The 19,251-nt window shown below is 34.0% G+C and overlaps 4 protein-coding genes across 5 annotated transcripts; 1 reads left to right on the top strand and 3 right to left on the bottom strand.

The window, feature by feature from the left end:
* Positions 1-254: 254 nt before the first annotated feature.
* SSE1 (shrunken seed protein (SSE1)) lies at positions 255-3,816 on the bottom strand. The gene is made up of 9 exons (XM_022901431.2): positions 3,553-3,816; positions 3,190-3,438; positions 2,435-2,492; positions 1,887-2,100; positions 1,435-1,772; positions 1,075-1,343; positions 875-942; positions 702-763; positions 255-584 (listed from the first exon to the last, which is right to left on the bottom strand). The coding sequence occupies exons 2-9, from the start codon at positions 3,256-3,258 to the stop codon at positions 523-525; spliced, it is 1,140 nt and encodes a 379-aa protein (XP_022757166.2). The 5' UTR covers positions 3,259-3,438; positions 3,553-3,816; the 3' UTR covers positions 255-522.
* A 780-nt stretch (positions 3,817-4,596) lies between these two features.
* Positions 4,597-5,736, top strand: LOC111304664 (ubiquitin-related modifier 1 homolog 2). The gene is made up of 4 exons (XM_022901442.2): positions 4,597-4,756; positions 5,093-5,168; positions 5,291-5,373; positions 5,468-5,736. The coding sequence occupies exons 1-4, from the start codon at positions 4,734-4,736 to the stop codon at positions 5,583-5,585; spliced, it is 300 nt and encodes a 99-aa protein (XP_022757177.1). The 5' UTR covers positions 4,597-4,733; the 3' UTR covers positions 5,586-5,736.
* A 515-nt stretch (positions 5,737-6,251) lies between these two features.
* LOC111304663 (P-loop containing nucleoside triphosphate hydrolases superfamily protein) lies at positions 6,252-10,356 on the bottom strand. The gene is made up of 7 exons (XM_022901440.2): positions 9,859-10,356; positions 9,329-9,453; positions 8,611-8,761; positions 8,150-8,260; positions 7,400-7,538; positions 7,182-7,297; positions 6,252-6,739 (listed from the first exon to the last, which is right to left on the bottom strand). The coding sequence occupies exons 1-7, from the start codon at positions 10,117-10,119 to the stop codon at positions 6,572-6,574; spliced, it is 1,071 nt and encodes a 356-aa protein (XP_022757175.2). The 5' UTR covers positions 10,120-10,356; the 3' UTR covers positions 6,252-6,571.
* A 600-nt stretch (positions 10,357-10,956) lies between these two features.
* On the bottom strand, positions 10,957-17,509 carry LOC111304662 (SPX domain-containing membrane protein At4g22990-like). 2 transcript variants are annotated; one of them, XM_022901437.2, is made up of 11 exons: positions 17,315-17,509; positions 15,412-15,486; positions 15,212-15,332; positions 14,771-15,082; positions 14,466-14,570; positions 13,218-13,672; positions 12,755-13,056; positions 12,385-12,572; positions 12,088-12,278; positions 11,603-11,736; positions 10,957-11,265 (listed from the first exon to the last, which is right to left on the bottom strand). In XM_022901437.2, the coding sequence occupies exons 2-11, from the start codon at positions 15,462-15,464 to the stop codon at positions 11,027-11,029; spliced, it is 2,100 nt and encodes a 699-aa protein (XP_022757172.2). In that variant the 5' UTR covers positions 15,465-15,486; positions 17,315-17,509; the 3' UTR covers positions 10,957-11,026. The 2 variants fall into 2 exon arrangements, with proteins under 2 accessions (XP_022757172.2, XP_022757173.2); XM_022901438.2 differs by having other exon boundaries at positions 14,432-14,570; positions 17,315-17,501.
* Between the last annotated feature and the right edge of the window lie 1,742 nt (positions 17,510-19,251).

Below are 19,251 nucleotides of genomic sequence, written 5' to 3' on the forward strand. Positions count from 1 at the left end.
GGGCTGATAGATGGGGTCTAGCCATGGAGATTATTTTAATTATTTATGGAATGGACTTTGGGGTGTGCCAATTGGGGTGTTGTCAACGTAGACATTAAAATATCACTACACGATTTTTATTGCAATAAAGTAAAATCTAAGTTATTTCATGTTCATATTTATTAGCCAACTTGGGTAGAATTTTAGGGCCCGATAGGGGACGGATCCGTGCACAAATATACACGTCCTTTCCATGCAAAAACAAGTTGAGCCCATATAAATTCTGCGACAGTGCTAAAATTTACTTTGCACAAATGACCTTGCAACATTTATGACTTACATTTTTGGCTGGTTTTGTTTAGTTATGAACTCTTGAATTTTGTAATTCATGATTGATACAGATGGAAAGGAACTAGAAATTTGATTGTCAGTTGTCACATGTATCTGTAACTTGGTTAAAGAATACTAGAGCAACAAAAAGCATGTATCCGACCAAAAAAACCACCATTGCCTTGAAACATGATTTCTTCCAGTTTCACTCTTCTAAGACCCCGACATGTACGTGTACCTTGTCTGAGCTCCAATTACAAGCTCAACAATTTTTGCTGCCAAATAAATAGAAGATATTAATTTCTAGCTAAATTAGTTTGATCAATAATATACCATGGCATGATTTCAATAAAATTCAAAATATTCAGGGGGAAAGAATTTGTCCGATGCACCTGTTAGAGTCCCAAACAATGGAACAGGCTCCAATAGCTTTTCAGTGCTCTCAAGTTTTTGCCTGAAGACCAAATATACACTAATTTTTTTTAAAAACCTCACTAATTGGAAAGGTATTGGCAAAAGAACGGCGTAAATGAGGAAGCAATTTTGTGATGAATTTATCAATTACCTGGTGTACTTGCTAAAGAGTGGCTCTCTCATGAGGTAAAGTGCCCACAAAAGTTTCCGCCTTTTTACCTGGATCAAGCACTTGATATCAGCAAAAAGCTCTACTTTAATGATATTAGGCAAGGATATAACAGATATGCAGATATTCATGCCAAAGGTTGATAAGTCAGATGTGATATGAAAATATCTAACGACTCTAACCTCATCCTTTTCGGAGGCAGAAAGATGGAACTGTTGCTCTCTTTCACTCTTCCCTGATTTTGTAACATGTGATAGAAAGCCTATTCCAATAAAATCCACAGCCAGTGAAAGAAACCAAGGAATCCAAGATCTAACTCCATATCTTCTAATGAACAAAACATAAATAAGTGGCCTTGTAATAAAGAGGACCTCCCCAAGAACAAATAAAGCTCCATTAACACCCTTCTCAGACAACATCATGGATAACGTAGGCCTTTTAATAATTGAAGCTGTAAAAGGAAAAACTGAAAAAGTTAGCAGACTTTCCCAGGAATACACTTTAACTAGTAACCAATCATGAAAATTTAAAGAAATATTCACTTGGAGGATTCATAATTGCATGCTGTTGTTGAATTCTCTGCATCCATACAGGGTTAGATATCATCCTTGCATTCTCTCCAAATCTGCTCAAAGCAGACAATGCCCTTCCTTCAAGATTCCACGGGTCTTGCCCGTGATTGTTTTGTAACCAACCAAGGTTTTGCCCATGACTATTTTGTAACCAACCAGGTCCATGATGGCCTTCAGGCTGCGGGAAGCCGCCAATTCTATGTTGTGAACTTGTATCTTCAAAATATTTTTCGACATTTGGAGTCTCTCCTCCATGCAGAAGCATTTTATATCCACTGTTCTGGAATAAAACTAACCTAACTATCACCCTGATGTACATCAAGTGCCAAATTAGTAGGCAAAGGCATAACACCAATGTATTAGAAAGAAGAGCCTAGGTGAAGATTTAAAGTGTCATATGCCAGATAATGAATGTTTCTTACTTGATAGCTTCTGTAACAGCAATAAAATTCCATTTCTTATCACCATAGTACTGCTCTGCGACAACTTCAACCAAAGTTTCCAAGTCCTTTAGTGCAGATATGCACAATGCATAAGGGAATGATGAATGGTCATCAGAACCAGTATGCCTCTCGTTGGGGGTAGTATCGATTATATGCTCGTTGACAGCAGTGAGGATGCCCAAAATTGCAGTTACTGCACAAATTTACAAAATTGTTCAATAGGGAAAAACTGTCGACTGTCTATGAAAAAGAAAATACAACTTAAGACAGAGAATTTTTTTTTATCTTCTTTACTTTGACATGTACAAACCAGGGGAGGGGGAGGGGCTACATTTAACTGGAGCCTAATAAAAATACGGAAAATACCAATTCAATGCGTTAATTCATTTCATTCACAACTTTGGCAGCAACCAATTGGATGATTACTTTAAATCAAGTGACAAGTAGGGGGGGGGGGGGGGGGGGGCGAATCTTATCAGTTTCTAAGCTATCAAGAAGTAGCCAATGTTACCAAAGTTTCACAAAACCTGCTTCTGGCCCTATCTCTGAAGTGGAGAACCGTTCAGGAAGAAGCCAGGTCAATCCCTGCACAACAGTTTTAATTCACAGCATAAGATAGCAATACTCCAATTTCAAAACACGGTCAAAAGTCATTCACAAAAATATTGCCTGCATTTCCAAGTTCATTCATAAAATAATAAACCAATGAATCCAAATAGTCATAGTCCACAGATACAAAAAACTTAACAGGGATATATAATATCCACAATGGTAACAAATATTAAACCTACTCAGCTAACTGGAGACTCCAAAATTGCAGATAATCATCTTCTTCCTAATACAATAGCCTTTCATTTTGTTTTTTTCCATTGAATGAGTTTTCTGATCCAATATCTCAAAAAACACATTTAAAAGGCAATCTTTTTTTTTCTTTTCATTTCATCTTACTTTGCAAATGAATGGCCTTCACTTTTCATTTCATTCTAGGAAAGATGGAAGAGGCAGCAGCCAGAATTTAGACCAGCGTAAGTGAAACCCAGAACTCAACCACTTGAAACTAATCAAGCAATAACTAAACTTCGGAGAAAGACAGACTGAATCACTAATATTTGGAAACACAAGCAGTAACAATAAATTTAATGCACCTAAACATTAAAAAAAAACAAATTTATAATTTTCATTTACCAAGAACCATATAAATAGCTAACAAATTAGCCTTCTAAAACAACAGAAACTTGACTTTTATGTAATTATAAAAGGTATAAAATGACAAAAGGCTTACATTGGCAAGAGACTCCAAGGAGTGCACGTAGTCTTTGTTCCTCCTGACCCATGTCTTATAAGCCTCCATTGATTCACAAACTTTATTGAGAAATAAAAAATCAGATAATTCAAAGCCCTAGCTGGTTTAGTATCTACCAATCCAGTTCATCCTCAATCTTTGCCAATTTTGGAATTTTGGAAGAAAACCAGATTAGCAAACACCAATCAATGAACCCCTTTTTTCGTAAATCAACCGTAGATTTCGATTCTGCAGAGAAAAAAATGAAATAGTGTTTACAAGATGTTGGAGGTGGAAAGGGTGTTTCGAAAAAGTGAATCAGGGAGGGTGAGGATTATGAGGTGTGCCTCTTTTGTTACTTACTAAAATAGGGGTTCTTCTGATGTCAATTTATTGGATTCGGTTTCGATCTGTCTTCTATCATGAACCAGTTAATGTGGGAAGATAACGAATTTTAGCGGCGGCAATGAAAAGCAGACAATCATAAATCCAAAAGGAGAAACACAGCACAGCAGAAACAGGGACATGACAGGATACCGGCTGTGTGCACCCCGATAAGTCCTTGACCATCCAAATTCATCAATCTCGTCATTGGCTAAACAACAAAGTACATTGTCAATCTTGGTTACAAAAAAAACTACTTCTTTAATATTATTGTTTAATTATATAAATAATACTAAGAGTTATTATTTGATTAATTAGAGTGTAAATTTTTAATTATATAAATAATATTAAGAGATTAATATATAATTTATTTTTAATTAATTTTGTTATTTTTCAAATATATTTTAAAAATATATTACGTTTTTAATTCGTTTACAAAATTTAAAATTTTTATTATTAATATATTTAATAATTTTTCTTAAAATTTTTATTATTTATTTATTTGATAGGGCATATGTGTTTTGTAATTGCTTCATTTATTGTTTGAAAACGAAATAAAAAGAAAATATAGAGAAAGGATATTTCAAAGAAAATATCTTGCTTTTTTAAGGTGGATATGAATCTCACAATCAATCTTTTTAAATGTCATGTGAATCTTAAACACATTTCAAGAAATTAAAAAAAAAAAGTAAAATACTACAAATTAAAAAAAAATCTTATTCATTATTAATAATTTTCAAATTTCACAAATAAAATTAATAAAATAACACATATTTTAAAAATATATTTAAAAATTAAAAAAGAATTAAAAAATAAACACGTAACAATCTTTTAATCCTACTTATCAAATGAAAAAAATTTCACTACAATGTGTAAAATCGAAGTCTTTTCTTTTAAATAATAAATTCGTCTCTCTCTCTCTCTTTTTTTAATTGATAAAAAGGGGAATTTCTCAATTGTAGAAAGGCCCAAAAAGAAATGGACCGAAATATGTTTACTATTATTTGGATTTTGGCGTAGGATTTCGGCCCAAAGAATGCAGCAGAAGATTTAATACTCTAAAATGACGACCTCAAAACTGATGATTGCGTGAATACGAATCGGCACTTTCGCAAAATTCCGATTAGGGGTTTTTGAATATCTGCAAAATTTTGCTCAAAATGCAATTGACCCTTGAGTTTGGGTAAGATTTCCAATCAAATTTATAAATTTTTGGGTTTGATTGAAACTGCTTAAAATTTTTTAATTTCATAATATCTTTTGTACTTATTTAGGATTTTGCCTTTAGAAAAAAAAAATTCGCTGCTTCTGTTAGTGTTGATCACTTGTTTTTGCTACAATTAAACGAACGAAAATTAAAACATAGGAACAATCTTGGGATTGGTGCAAATTTCTATCTTTTGCCCCTTATCTGTATTACAGTTTTTTATAATGAAGTTTTTATTGAGCATAATCCCAAACCTATTTTAGTTATTCTTGCATTAATTTTTGTTTTTTTGACATTCATTGTTTGATGCAGTGGAGGCTTAGAACTTTTATGTGAGTCTGTTAAAGTTCATAATGTGAACGTTGATCTGCCAAAAGGAGCAGAAAAGGTAAGCATTTTTGTTTAAACTTATGATGCTGTAAACAGCTTATCTTAATGAGGATTTTCATTTAGCATGTCCAAGTTGACTCATTGGAATACGATATTGTGTTTGGTTTTGTACTTTCTCAGTTAACCATGAGAGATTTGCTGTCCTGGGTTCGTACCAATTTGATCAAGGAAAGACCTGAAATGTTCATGAAAGGGGAGTCTGTGTAAGTTTTTAAGGATCTTAACACTCATTTGTAATCAAGCAACAGATTGAATCAGGATTGCCATTTAACTGATGGGAGGTTTGGTTTTGTGCAGGAGACCAGGTGTTCTTGTTCTAGTAAATGATTGTGATTGGGAGTTGAGTGGCCAGCTTGATACAACCTTGGAAGAGAAGGATGTTGTAGTTTTTATTTCAACTTTGCATGGTGGGTAGTATGAGCATCTAGGTGATTGTTAGTTTCTATATCTCTTATAAACAATCATGATGAGGAGCATATTAGTGTTTGACGGTGATTTTGCCTTTGAACTTCATTATTGAAGATGTTATATGGAAATGCAATGAAATTTTTAGCGTTTAACTCTCATGTTCATTATGTCATCATTGTCATGTGCCAATTTCTGTGGGTTAATGCGTGCGTGTATATTCTAACTCCTTGCAGTTTTCTTTGGATGTTTTTTTCCATTTCAAGAGAAAAAACGAAATATGAACTTTATTGATAGGAATTCCATGCCAGGTGTTGAAGTATTAAAACCAAATCTTTAATTTCATTGTATTCAGAGTTCGTTTATTAAGTGCTCACTGCTCAGGATTCCTCGTATGGGATTCAGACTAGAATCTTAATCTGGCACCTTAGACCAACTCGGCAACGTGCAGGCTACTATTAAACCTTGATATTTTGTCAATTTTTTTCTATCCACGATGGATCTTTTCACTGACTTTGTAATTTGGTGACTTGTGAGGGGCCATCAACAGCAATCTCAGTAGTCAGTTACCAAGGAAATAAACTCAATCACAACAGAGGATGTTCAAGAAGAATCTGTACACATAATCTATTACTTGTAAGCATATCAAATTTGTTCCCGACTGCCATGCCAAAGGGAAATGGAAATAGGAAAAATTTATTATGATAACAGAAATTGTCCATGGTCAAAAGCTTAGTGATGCCACTCGTTAAAAAAAAAAGGCAAAAGAACGCCTTCATAACATTAATATGGCAACAGCTTATGCAGGTCAATTGCGAAAGTAAAAAAATTTTCTAAAATAAATCATGCTATGCAACATCATGCAGCAACAAAATAGACGCTAAATTCTCTTTAGGTCTAATGAGAGAGGATGCCGCACAATAATATCATATGCGGCCAGAATGAATGGCCAAGTGGAAAAAGGCCATCCGAAGTCATAGACAGTAATCAGACTGTTTAATTTCCTTTTACAAGTTTCTCAAGTTCAGCTTCAGCGACTGATAAGTGTTGCTTTAACGTGGATACTTTTCGCTCTAGTTCTTCTACTGTTCCTCTAGTGATGGAAGGTTGATATGGTGAAAGAAAATGACTTGAAAATGCTTTCAGAGCTTCAACTCCAGTAACCTATTATAACCATACAAGGCTAATCAAGAGCTGTGACTGTTGAAATGAAAATGATTACCAACATATGCCTAGATACAAAATTCAGATTTAACAATGAGTTTAATCCTCAAGGGCTGTTTTAGAAATGCAGAAATGCTTCTTAGAGAAAACAAGAAGCAAGGCAAGAACAAAAACAACAATCAAATCAGTGAATACTAATAGGTAAATAACACATTAAGGATTCTCCCAGAGATGCAGAAAATATGTCTCACAAAATTTCACAATCAAATCATGGAATATTTTGGGAAAAATAACATTTCATTGTGGATGCAGGAGGTGCTAATAAAAATAGCAAGATCTTCTATCTAAAAGTTTTGGAAATCAATCAAAATAACAGGAATTTTATGTTATAACTTATGCATAGTTCAAGTAAAATGTTCGTATAAAGTATCCTTGAACCCACCTCTTCTGGCAGCAGTGGCAGCTTAGTGATGTAAAAGTCATCATATAACATGTAAAACTGATCAAGATACTTTTGTTGCATCCGCATTCTTGCTTTTAATAACTTGGACTGAAAATCTTAAATGAAAACACATGCCAATTGATGGTAAGCATTTTATTTAAGCAACAATTCCAATGGGGGAAAGGAAAATGATAGACATAGCAAGAAAGTAGCCATACCTTCATCATCAAAAATTACTTGGTTAATGATAATATTGTGTGTATCTATCTCAAACTTGGTGAGTTCCTGGACCAGTCTCTCTGTTTCATAGAGAGAGAGGAACTCTGGAATGCAAACACAGACAAAGGTTGTCAAGTCCTGCCAAAAGGAAAATATCATTATACTAAAAGTATGGGCACCTCAAGAAACTTCTATTTAGATAGGATAAAAAAGCCAGATGGTAAATAATATGTGCAAGTTGCAAAAGCCAGAAACTTCAAATGAAAGGGGAAAAAATTGCTTTCGACACACTTCCCAAGTTCTAGTGCTTTAACATTTGTAAATCTAGTGCAATATCTGTCACTACATCTATAACATGAAATGAGAAAACCAAGTAGGAGAATTGTATCAAGTAGATCTCCACACATAGGCACAGGTTTTCTCCTTTCATCTCTTCTTCCGAACAAAAGAATATTATCACATTATATTAACTTATCATGAACAACAAAGACTTTAATATGTGGTATATCATAGATGGCCAAACTTAACCCGATGGTATAGTCTGCTTCACTAATCAGATAGCATGGAAACGAACTATATTATTTATAAAAGCTCCTAATATGCTAAAATAAAAGGTCCAAGCTTAGTGCAAGTACAGCCTCTGATGGCTCCCAAGCATATTGTTGTCAATTTTCCAGTTATATTTCATCATATCAAAAACTTTAGAAAAAAAAAGTACGGGAAAAGGCCTAGAGAATGGTATATCTTACTGGGTCTTTGAACTGCATATTAACTTGTTCAATCACCTCTTTCATGCTTTCAAGCCTCCCCAAAAGTGCATCCTCCCCAAATTCATCATCAACCCCAAAAAGACGGGTCATCTGCCATGATGAGTTTCAACCTTCATGAGCTACAACATAAAGAAAACCAACTAGGAAATAATAGCAATTGATAACTCCTGTGAGCTGACATGTTAACCATGAAAAGAATGAATGTAGTACACCCATGGCATATAACCTTAAGAATGATATTGAAGACAAAATAGGACACAGGATTGAAAGAACTGATCACTTGATATAAGATATTCAAGAAAGAATAGCAGTTTTAATAGAAATACTGCTGCAGGTTAATACAAAATATTGTTATCTGCAGGCCCTTTGTTAAAAGAGAATTATTGAAGACCAGCCGAGCAATATCAGGTGACAAGACATACTAAAACATAAAGTTATACCTGACTCAATAAGCCGCCAAATTTGTTTTTCAATGACATCATTTTTGCAAGTCCCTTCTCTAAGGTAGCTGGAAACTGTAAAAGCCGAAGTGTATGTCCGGTTGGGGCAGTATCAAATACAATGCAAGAATAATCCATTGTTTGCACCAATCTAAAAGAAAGGATTACATTCAGACAACAATAGATCAAAAGGTAGCTAAAAAACACAAGTAGAAGGTGACAAAGAGCATGCAAGACAAAGTTTACAAAGAAAGTAGCCATCATAATTAACCTTAAACATTTGAAAAAGAAGGATATTCTTCAAACAAATCCTAGAATCATCAACCATTGAAAAGTGTGAATAAAGATAGTACAAAACAGCTAAGTCTTCAATTTGATCATATTCTACTGGACCCTAGGCCATACTTGAATATGTGAATTATAACTTTCAAAGCTAAAATCCAGAGAATGCTCACAATTGGCACATCAGAACTGTAATCTTTCTTAAACAAGAAATAAAAAATACTCCATGCCTTTTTCTGAGGCTTTTGGTTGAAAATCATAAAGATTAAGAACATATTGATTGAGAAAGTTGAAAGCTTCTAATAAAACAACCATAGTAATCCTAAACTCGTTCCAAACATATAAATAAAAAACCGAAAAAAGGCAATGGACAGTTAATGCATCCAGATGAATTATCACAATCAAATATCAAAGACAAAGAGAGCAGTATTCTTACTTAAGCATCTCTGCAAAGCTCATTGCCTCATCAATTCCTGGAATTGCATTTGCCAACTCCGAAAATAAATTATCCATTCCTTCAGGCCCAGCCACATCTTCATTTTCCACAGTAGGATCCACCTCCTATAATGCATCATATGTAGAAAGAAATTGAGTAAAAATATTGACAAATGAACAACCACAACAAATCATATTGTAAAAGTTCTAACAAAGAATTAATCCTTAATGGAGAAGCCAAGCATTAAACAGGGCGAATCCGATACTAAATTACAATTAAAATCACATGATATAATTGTTATTCGTTTCAGATGAAATAAGTTAAAATCAGGAGAATTTATGGACTGGTTCCACAAATCAACAATCAAAATACAAAACATAACTGAGCATTGCCTAATTTATTCCAAAGAAAACACCGAATTTACAACAAAACACCCCATGCAAATCTAAAAAAATAACCAGAAGCCAAATCCCCCGATACCCAGAAGCCAAAATCAAATTAAAAAAATCAAGAAAAATATAAAAGGGTACCATGGCGTATAAATTGTTGAAGCCATTGACCAAAGTGGGAGTCTTTGTGAATCTTTGTTGAAAAGCATCGCTGAGATTATGAGCAGGATCCGTGGAAATAATCAAGACAGAGGATCGGACCCGAGCCAAGAGGATCGAAATAATCGAACTACAAGTGGTCTTCCCCACACCTCCTTTGCCACCAACAAAAACCCACTTCAGGCTCTCTTGGGCCAGTATGTTTTGAACAGTTGCCTCTGGTAAATCTTGATTGTCTGCCATTCTTTTTAACAAAAGATTTTGCTTTCTTCTTTTTGTCACCGAGGAAGAGAACCGGATTTATTTGTCGGGAGGCTTTTCCTCTTTTCTTTTTTATTTTTGGATTCAAGGGTACAAATCGAGCTTGTGAAGTCAGTCGCAGGAATTCCGTCCAAACTAAGGACAAGCGTGCGCAGTCCAGAGTTTTCTTTTTTCTTTAGAAAAATAACTCATTACTTCCAAATATTAACAATACAGTTCAATTGTTTCAATTAAATTTATGACTGAAATTTTAATGGGATACAGACTATATTCACGACTGAGGAGATAATTACAATCTTGAAAATTTTAGTTCTTGCAAAAAAATGTACTTTTTAGTGTAAGTTGAATCGAAACATCATATATAGGAATGAAAATGCTTTTTCTTCTTGTTCATAAAATGAAAATGGTTATATTATATATGAGCAAACAATCTTCAAAGTTTTGTTTGTAATTTGTAAGATCTTTATATCCAAATAGCTTTAATTGAGTTGAATTATTGGTTATATTAGGCTTTTTAAGGTGATTTTGTTGGTTGTTGTCACCTTAAAAAAAAAAAATTTGTTACATAAACTCAACTAAAAAATTCATTGGGTTAGCTTCTTATACATACATATATATATATATATATATAAACTTTTGTTTATTTATCAAACAAAACCATCTTGAAGATACAATGTAGGGACCATATAATATTGTTTATGCCTTTATCAAGTGATCGACTGCTTTGCTGATAAATGGAATTTCACAATTGTGACTGCCGTTGACTGCTTTGAATGTTTTACAGAAGCAATGATTAGAAGCTGGAGAAATTTGATCTAATTGTCTTATAATTGGCAGTTGATTAGAGTAATACTACTTTACAAAATTTTTACATACAAGAAAAGTGTTGTTAGTAAAGGGAGTTGTAGGTGAAGCACGTGGCAATAATGGAGGTGATACAGATGAATAGTGAAGGAATTAAGGTAACGTTCAAAAGCCTACCCACACCCAAGTAGCCAGATAGTGTTATTGTTCCATCTGCAATCACTCGAGCCAGGGTTCCAGCTTCTGTTGAAAGCAGGCCCCCATTGTAAGTTCCACGAGAAAGCCTTGATGACATAACTCGGGACAGGAGTGACAAGTTCACACCTGGATTGATCATCGAAGAGAACCCAAGAAATTACATTTAGGAAGCAAAAGCTATAGCGTTAATAGAAGTTAAACTACAACCATGTCACAGTTTGGCCTCATCCTTGCAGGAGCAATATAGGATGGCATATATATATATATATATATATATCTATATCTATATCTATATATATATATATATATATATATATCAGTTTTGCTATAGCTGGGGTTATTGAGATTTAAGTGGTCAATTTTCAGACCCCAGCAGAAAGTAGAAGCAATCATCCTTGTCTAATCTACTGGTTAATGCAATGTTTAGTTCACAAAAAGTAATTAAAGTAACCCAAAAAAGTACCTTCAAGCACTTCCGCAGACACAAAAGTGATCAGTGCTGAGCCAACATACTGAGGTACAGAGTAAGGGATTCCGATATGGAAGCTTAGGAGTATACCAATCAAAACCATGATTTCAGATGCCAGCAGAACTTGCCTGCATTCATGTTAAATAAGATGTATGTCATTTGAGAATAGATGTAAACGAATCTGCGCTAAAAGTATCCTACTATGATCACTACACTATGTTTTAGAGCTAACTAGATTTTTAGAGTTCATAGCTTGCTGCTTCAGTTTATCAGCTGCACTTATTATGCTTTTGCTGTTGTTACTTAAAATTAACAGAAACAGAAATACCGTTGACAATTTATTTTTGACCATTATGCACCAAGTGAGCTTGATGACACCTTTAATATAAAGTTTTAAATATAACTGAAACTAAGACCATTTGAAAAACTGTTGCACTTTAAAGCTGGAATTATCATGTTTATTTCATCTTTGAACTTACCTTTCTTCAAACATGTTGCTGATGTAGGTTCCAACAATGATGTTTACTGGAAGTACTGTTAGCCCAAGACATGCAAGAAAGATGGCCACACTGCTGGTTGACCAAATAAAGTAATATGCAGTGATGACACTTGCTTCAGCAAGCAATATCTCCATTGCATATTTAAGCATAAAATAAACAAATAGTTGAACCTAAAAAAGAATAGCACAATTTCAGTAAGAAGGGACCAATTTGAGGTTAGCTCAGAAAATAGAAGTTCATGCAAGTCATACTGAAAATGAAGAATCAACTTCATACCTTCACAGATGGAGTTAGTAACCTGTATGCTGAGACAATTGAAGTGACAGGTTTGTGAGCTTTCTCACAAGAATCTTCCTCACCATCATCATATTCTTGGTGTTCATTTTGACCTTGTTGTTTGGATTCCATGTTCAAAAGCAGTGGCCGTGTGAAACCATTCTCTACGGTATAGTTCACCGATGATCCTAAAACAGACAAAGTTGGTTCCTTGAATAAATCGTTGAACGATATTGTTCAAAGCTACAAAGCAGGAAATCTTGGACCCAGAATAGTCTGACTCATAAAAAGACCTCAAAGAAGGAAAGAGCCAAGAAAAGAACAGTTAGTGCAAAATGTATGAGAGAAGTGTTCAATCTTGTTGACCAACCAGCATGAACTTCCCGTGGCGTTCTGTTCTCCTTGATCTCTTGAGGAGGCTCTCTAAAAGAAATCCACAACCACAACAAATAGACAATCCAGGAAAGAGCCATAACCCAACCAGGCAAAGTGTCCTGATTAAATGTGAGCTTGTAAATCTTAAAATCAGTTTGAAATAAGGAAGCTAGAGCTGGACCGCATGCCATTCCAAGGGCACTTGCACTAACAAAGCCTGCAGATGCCTGCATCCGCAGTTTGTGTGGTACACAATCACTGATATAACGCCTGTTTACAGCTCTGGCAGAACCTAACCTGGAAAAGTCGGCAGCATGAACTTGTTTATTAATATAGTAATAGTAATGAAGATGAATCATTTTAAAAGAATAAACGGCATGTAGCACTTCTATTGAAGTGAACTTCTTTTCAGATAGGCTTGCTATATATATCATTAAACCAGCGAAATGATAACTTACCCACAAAATAGTCGACCGACCAGAAGTACTGCTATTGAATTAAGATCATAAGCCAGAGCATACAAGGTGTTTCCAATGAGAAGCACAACACTGCTAAATACAAGTGGCCTCAAGTATGATCTATTCGACCATGCACTAAAATAAACTGAGGAGAACACTTGTGCAACAGCCATTGAACCAATCACAACACCACAAACAGTTGCTGCAGCTCCAAGGCTAAGGGAGTAGTCATCTGCTGTTGGGACAATGATATATGTATTGACCATATATAGAAATGTGTTAACCAAATTCAAGAGAAGCGACATGAAATGATATCTCTGCTCTGCACCATCATCTTCAGATGGAGTTGGTAAATCATCTTGCATGATAAATGCATGCTTCCCCAAAAACTCGAGAAAATTTGTTGAATTTGACAATCTGTTTACGGCTGCTTTTATAGAATGAATCACAGGGTCCTGCAAGTTTTACAGCCTTCAGTTTTACTTATCAATTTGATGCACACAAACAAACATGCAGAAATACAATCTGTAACAACAGAAAAATTGCCTTATTAATACTTTTCTGAGAAGACCATGTTAAAATAACATGACATAAGAAAATCATTCTAATATCAAAGTTAAACTACTGTACACCCAACTAGGCCCTTGAATTTCAAATAACTATTTCTGAATATGAGTCGTTAAATGATCAAACAGAGTTAATTGTTTCTAGTTGCTAGTCAGACAAGTCATTTGAGAAGCCAGTAATCACAATATTAAAAGATTAACAGGTTATGTGAAAACATTTTCTTTCTAATTTAGTGTCTAGTTCCAGAATCCACAGTTCTGTTTTAGAAATTGTGGAGAAGCATTGGTTGCTGATTCTTTATCACTGAAAAGCATGCATCATCTAATAATTGAATGAAGTTCTATCAGCTCATGAATGGCTCTCATTCAATTAAAATTTTCATTTAGGATAAGAGCTGAAAAATTGCTCTTATTTGATTTCTTGAAATGGATCAGAATTAAGGTTGACCAATTCATAATCTGTTTAAAGTACATATGCAGCTGCAGCCATTCTAAAATATCAGTTAAGATCATATGCTTCATTTATATGTATATTGTTCACAAAGAAAAGGATGTTTCTTACATAATGATGCATTGTGAACTTCTACACAAAAAACCTTAAACACCATTATTTTAGAAGTTGAAGAAGATAAAAAGAGAGTAATGAACACTGCCTAAATAGTGAAAGGATCCAAGAAAAAACCGGATGGGATAAAGCAGGCTGATCATATATCGATACGTAGTTCCCTTGATGGGCTTGCAGGTCCGCAAGATTGCGAGATATGGCTCCAACAACAGCACCAATACCCTGCATGCATGGTCAACTAGTAGCTGATAAAGCTTTCATTTACATGAAGAGGCTATAGAAGCTGATTCATGCTTGTATAATTATCTGTATGTCATGTATCAAAGGAAAAAAACTGCAACTAAGAAATTTCTGTAAAATAAATTAAAAGCTTAATAAAAGGGGAACAAGGAGAACATTGATTCTGAAATCAGATGCATTACCACATGTCTAAACACTTGTCGCAGCTGAGAATAAGGATGATTTGCACGGGTTTTGACATAGTAATTAGTGAATCTATAGCCAAAGCGCTTATCAAACTTCTTCAAAATCTTTCGCAAGCCAGTTGCATTCATCTCAACAAAAAAGAGAAGCCTTAAAAGATCATTTCCTACTCCTCTGTATGCTTCTTGTAACTCGGATATTTTTGATCCATCTGGCTGCTGCAAAATTTCATCATGCTGTTCTCGAAGTTCAGATAACCTGCTTGCAAGTTGTCCTTGTTGTTCCAGCAGAAACAATACAATCTTTTCAATCTAAAAATTGTCCAAACAAGCAGATAAAAAATGGGCATTTATTTTCTACAAAAAAAGAAGAAGGTAGTAACAGGCTTGTCTTTGCATTATTTATTATGTAAATGAGATTCATCTATTTGCTAAGCGTACCTGAGTGTCTAACATTCTTGAGAAGTCCTTGAGAACATAACTGTGATCTTCTGCTCCAACCTCCAGTTGTTGAGCATATCTGTTGACTTTCTTCTTCAACATCTTATAGTTAATATAATACCTGGAAATAAGCACATTTTAGGGATATTTGAAGAAATTACAAAACTAACTCAATTACTAATCAAAGCGTATATACATACCCTTGCCATTCTTGAATTTGCGACTCTTTCAACTTCTTCCCAAAGGCCACCATCTTTCCGGCAAAAGCCAATTCACTATAAACAAAGAAAAGCAGAAAATGCAATGTGACACTCTGTTCTAAAACTAATGTACCATATAAGTTTCTTGGAGCAATGAATCTTTAATATCTTCTCAAGTAACCCAAATCTGAATAAATGAAGAAATTTCCATTTTAGTGGAAACCATGAATGGAAAGACATGAACTTAACTAACAAATGTAAAATTCACACCCAAAGACACTTTCTTTATAAATCAGGAATTTTTTATCCTTAAAACCCCCGAAAGATACATCAACCAAATAAAGAAAATCCCAGAATAAAAAAGAGAGGTTGGCGGGATATTGGACCTTTAAACAGAAACCCAGAAACATAAAGGGGTTAAAGATCGTAGAAAGATCAGCGAAAGAGAACAAGAAACCATCTTTGGTCTGAACTTGTTGGCTATATGCGTTGAGTATAAGCAGATGACAATGGCTAAACGGGGTAGCAAAGAATTTCAAGTACGAACAAAATATTCATTGGACTAACAAGAAAGCTAGATTTTCACAAGTTTTGTCGATAAGAATCAGAATATTCTATAACCGAAAAAAGGCCGACAGAAGTGAATGATGAGAATGTATAAATGAAGAGGCGTGAGGTGGGAAGGGTGATGAAAATCGCGCGAAATTTGTAATGCAGTTATGGCTTTTAGTTAGAAGAGCAAAACAAGTTAGGAGAACGAGTGTAAGGGAACAAACACGTGACATCCAAGACACTTTTGAACCTGTGTAACGCACCGCAACTCCACGGATACTCCGTTTTTCATTTTTTTTTTCAGACGTTTTGAATTTTTAAATAAAATAATATTAAATCTGGCCAAAAACATTAATATACGTTCATGGGCTAAGAAATTGTAGACTAGAGCCAGGCCGCGTTTGAATTGGGCTTAGGAGCTAGTCAAAATCAGCCCTTAACTTTAATTCCGTACACAACCAAAAATTTATTATTAAAATAAAAGTTCATGTTTGATACAATAATAATTGAATTTTTTAATTTTATAAATAAATTTAATAAGTTACCATATATTTTATTATACTTTAGAAAAATTTGTATTCCTGTTAATTCTGATAATAACATGAACTACTTGAATATATGTAGTTTAAAGCGTCTGTAGATAGTGTTTCAACTTTCAAGTGTTAAGCCAAAAAAAAAAAAAAAAAGGAAGAAAAAGAAAATTTTTTATCTTTTTTATTTTTTCCCATATATATAAAAATATATATAGGTTATATGGCTCGTTTTTAACACAATTTAGAAACAAAATTGGTAAGTTATACAAACCAAGAGTTGAGCATATAATAATGTTCAAGCGTTTAACAAAACTAAACTTTGCAAATTTCAGTCAAACTGCTTCATTTTGCATGCAGCACACCGACTATATATATATATATATATATATTCAAAATATTAACAGATCGATTTGATTTTTTTTTATAGTTTTTTTTCTTTTAAGGAAACAGATTAATTTATTTTTTTACTTTATTTATGATGATAGTGATGCTTATTATTGTATAAACAATTAGTATAGTAGTAAATATATAAGAGCCTGAAGTCATTATCTGCATGTTCCATTTGCCATTGATGCTAATTAAGCTTTAATAATTAACAGCCAAATTGAAGATTTTAATTTTTAAGTCATTCTTAATTACTCTTCCACGAAACCCCAAACTTACCAGGTTATATACTTCATGCAACTTAACAAGTAATTTACATCAATCATATAACAAAGGATGTGCAATTTAATCTACATGCATGTATATATACGCATACGATATGTAGGTTGAAAAGCAGTTGAAACAGACAACAGACAACAGCCAAATTGACTTACAATTAATCTCTTCGAGCGAGTTCTTTGGTGAGCACCTGATCGATCAAAGATTGAATGTTGCAACTTATCAGAACCTGGATGAGAGCTGCAGCAAAAATAGTGAGGTATGGCTGAGAAGAAGTGGATGGGGGTGTGGAGTTGCTAGCAGCACTGTCAAATCTCCATTTATTTAACGTAGTGCTGCAGCGTGACAACAAATAGGACGAGGAATATCTGTTTAGCTATTATAACCAATCACGAGAGATAACAGATAACACGTGTACGTTGATAACTCTCTGGCTCCTCAAAATATTGAAAGGTCACCATTAAATTACCTTTTTTTACGATTAAATTATGACTGAAATCTATAGAGTATCTAACTTTTAACACCAAGACCTGTTAGACCGTACGAGAAATCGTGTGTTTTGATATATTTATTTATATTTAACCTACATCGTATATATATTTTGTATTATATCATTTTATCATATTTAAAATTTATATACAATTATATTATTTGAGTTTGTTTGTGAGAGAGTTCAAAAGTTAAATCTAGAAAGGTAGATATCAACAGTATATTTCTTGGTATAAAGTTTAAAATATATTGTACCTACCATAAAAAAGGGACTCTAGTGTAACACTTTTGGAGTTCAAAGTTTAAAAATTTATGTTACCGGGAAAGATGCATACTATATTGAGTGATCCATCAACTTCAACTTGAATTTATCTTTAGACCAGACAATGGACAAGGACGACCACAAACATATATATTTTTACAGCAAATGATGTTGACAAGACTTAGGTTTTTCGTTTTTCTAACGTTTATAAGAGCAGCGAATGATTTTCATGAACTCTCCATAAGTTTATATGAATATGATAGGGAAAATGAGAAAGGGATTTGAATTTCGAAGTAAATGATGTAAACTCTTTCCTTAAATCTTTGAATATATCATCAGTGTGGAGGAATCTGAGTTTCTTAATTTGCTAAGGACAAGAAAACATAAATGCAGCTGTCGTTTTAATAAAATTCGGGGTCATTAGGGATATATAGGATAGGTCAAGTAGCCATGTCTTTGTCTGCTGGACATACATACATTCAGGAATGACAAAAACCTTGTTCTTCTATATGGTCCATTAATCTATCGAATATTCCATTTGAATCGTATCCATTTTAATTCAATCTGGCTCCCTTTTTTCTGCAATTTCTTCTTGAATATTCCCTCTTGTTGGGCTAAATCGTGAGTTTAAAAAAAAAAAAATTTTCTAGGATGTAGTCAGAAATTCGGATAGAAAAAAAGAGTGAGATATAAAATATGTGGTGTCTGTAAGAATATCCAATTGGAAGAAACAAAAGTATGACGTCCACAGCTTCTTGGTTTGTGATGTTTGAAGGAATATTGGAAGCTAGAAGAAATTAACCCTTCTTTTTTTTAATTTCCTAATCTACTCTTGAAATCCTCTTAACCCATTTACTTATCTTGACCACCTCCCAAGTGCAACAAACCTCATGCCATTGAGCTAAAGCTCAATCGATAAGAATTGCTATAATTGTGCCAGAGAGAGAAAACAATATACTTTGCTTTAAGTAACCCTAGTGAATAAAACATCATGTGATCACCTTTCTAACTTGGGTTGGCATTTTCATAACTACATCCGGAACCCACCCCACCACCATCCCGTACCCATCTCCTCCACTTTGTTTTATGAGTGGAGTAGTGCTGGCCTACTTAATTATCTTAACTCTATTTGGTTCCACTGACATGATTAATTGAGCATCTGCCGAAAAATAATATTAATAATATGAAACTTGTGATTTTTAAGATAAACTTGAAGCAGTTTAAGTCCAATTCTCCAAGATAAAGATATCTATTGGTCGGCTTATCCGGCAGCATATTTAGGCCATAAAAGCAGTAAAGCCAAGCCAGAAGGTGACATCCTGGCAGTGTCGAAAGCCTGCG

This window comes from Durio zibethinus, chromosome 21 (genome assembly GCF_047325235.1).
Source record: "Durio zibethinus cultivar Kanyao isolate XHJ-2024 chromosome 21, ASM4732523v1, whole genome shotgun sequence".
NCBI classification, from domain to species: domain Eukaryota; kingdom Viridiplantae; phylum Streptophyta; class Magnoliopsida; order Malvales; family Malvaceae; genus Durio; species Durio zibethinus.

What these genes read in the sequence shown, in the direction of transcription:
- LOC111304663 (XM_022901440.2), bottom strand. Translation starts at nt 10,119, where the DNA reads ATGGCAGACAATCAAGATTTACCAGAGGCAACTGTTCAAAACATACTG. An exon ending in TCAACAATTTATACGCCATG is followed by an intron (nt 9,454 to 9,858) that starts GTACCCTTTTAT and finishes GATGCATTATAG; the next exon opens with GAGGTGGATCCTACTGTGGA. An exon ending in TTGGCGGCTTATTGAGTCAG is followed by an intron (nt 8,261 to 8,610) that starts GTATAACTTTAT and finishes TCATCATGGCAG; the next exon opens with ATGACCCGTCTTTTTGGGGT.
- LOC111304664 (XM_022901442.2), top strand. Translation starts at nt 4,734, where the DNA reads ATGCAATTGACCCTTGAGTTTGG. An exon ending in TGCCAAAAGGAGCAGAAAAG is followed by an intron (nt 5,169 to 5,290) that starts GTAAGCATTTTT and finishes GTACTTTCTCAG; the next exon opens with TTAACCATGAGAGATTTGCT. An exon ending in TTCATGAAAGGGGAGTCTGT is followed by an intron (nt 5,374 to 5,467) that starts GTAAGTTTTTAA and finishes GGTTTTGTGCAG; the next exon opens with GAGACCAGGTGTTCTTGTTC.
- SSE1 (XM_022901431.2), bottom strand. Translation starts at nt 3,258, where the DNA reads ATGGAGGCTTATAAGACATGGGTCAGGAGGAACAAAGACTACGTGCAC. An exon ending in CCTTGGAGTCTCTTGCCAAT is followed by an intron (nt 2,493 to 3,189) that starts GTAAGCCTTTTG and finishes ACTGTTGTGCAG; the next exon opens with GGATTGACCTGGCTTCTTCC. An exon ending in AGAGATAGGGCCAGAAGCAG is followed by an intron (nt 2,101 to 2,434) that starts GTTTTGTGAAAC and finishes AAATTTGTGCAG; the next exon opens with TAACTGCAATTTTGGGCATC.
- LOC111304662 (XM_022901437.2), bottom strand. Translation starts at nt 15,464, where the DNA reads ATGGTGGCCTTTGGGAAGAAGTTGAAAGAGTCGCAAATTCAAGAATGG. An exon ending in GACAAGTGTTTAGACATGTG is followed by an intron (nt 14,571 to 14,770) that starts GTAATGCATCTG and finishes CCATGCATGCAG; the next exon opens with GGTATTGGTGCTGTTGTTGG. An exon ending in GTCTGCGGAAGTGCTTGAAG is followed by an intron (nt 11,266 to 11,602) that starts GTACTTTTTTGG and finishes TGATCAATCCAG; the next exon opens with GTGTGAACTTGTCACTCCTG.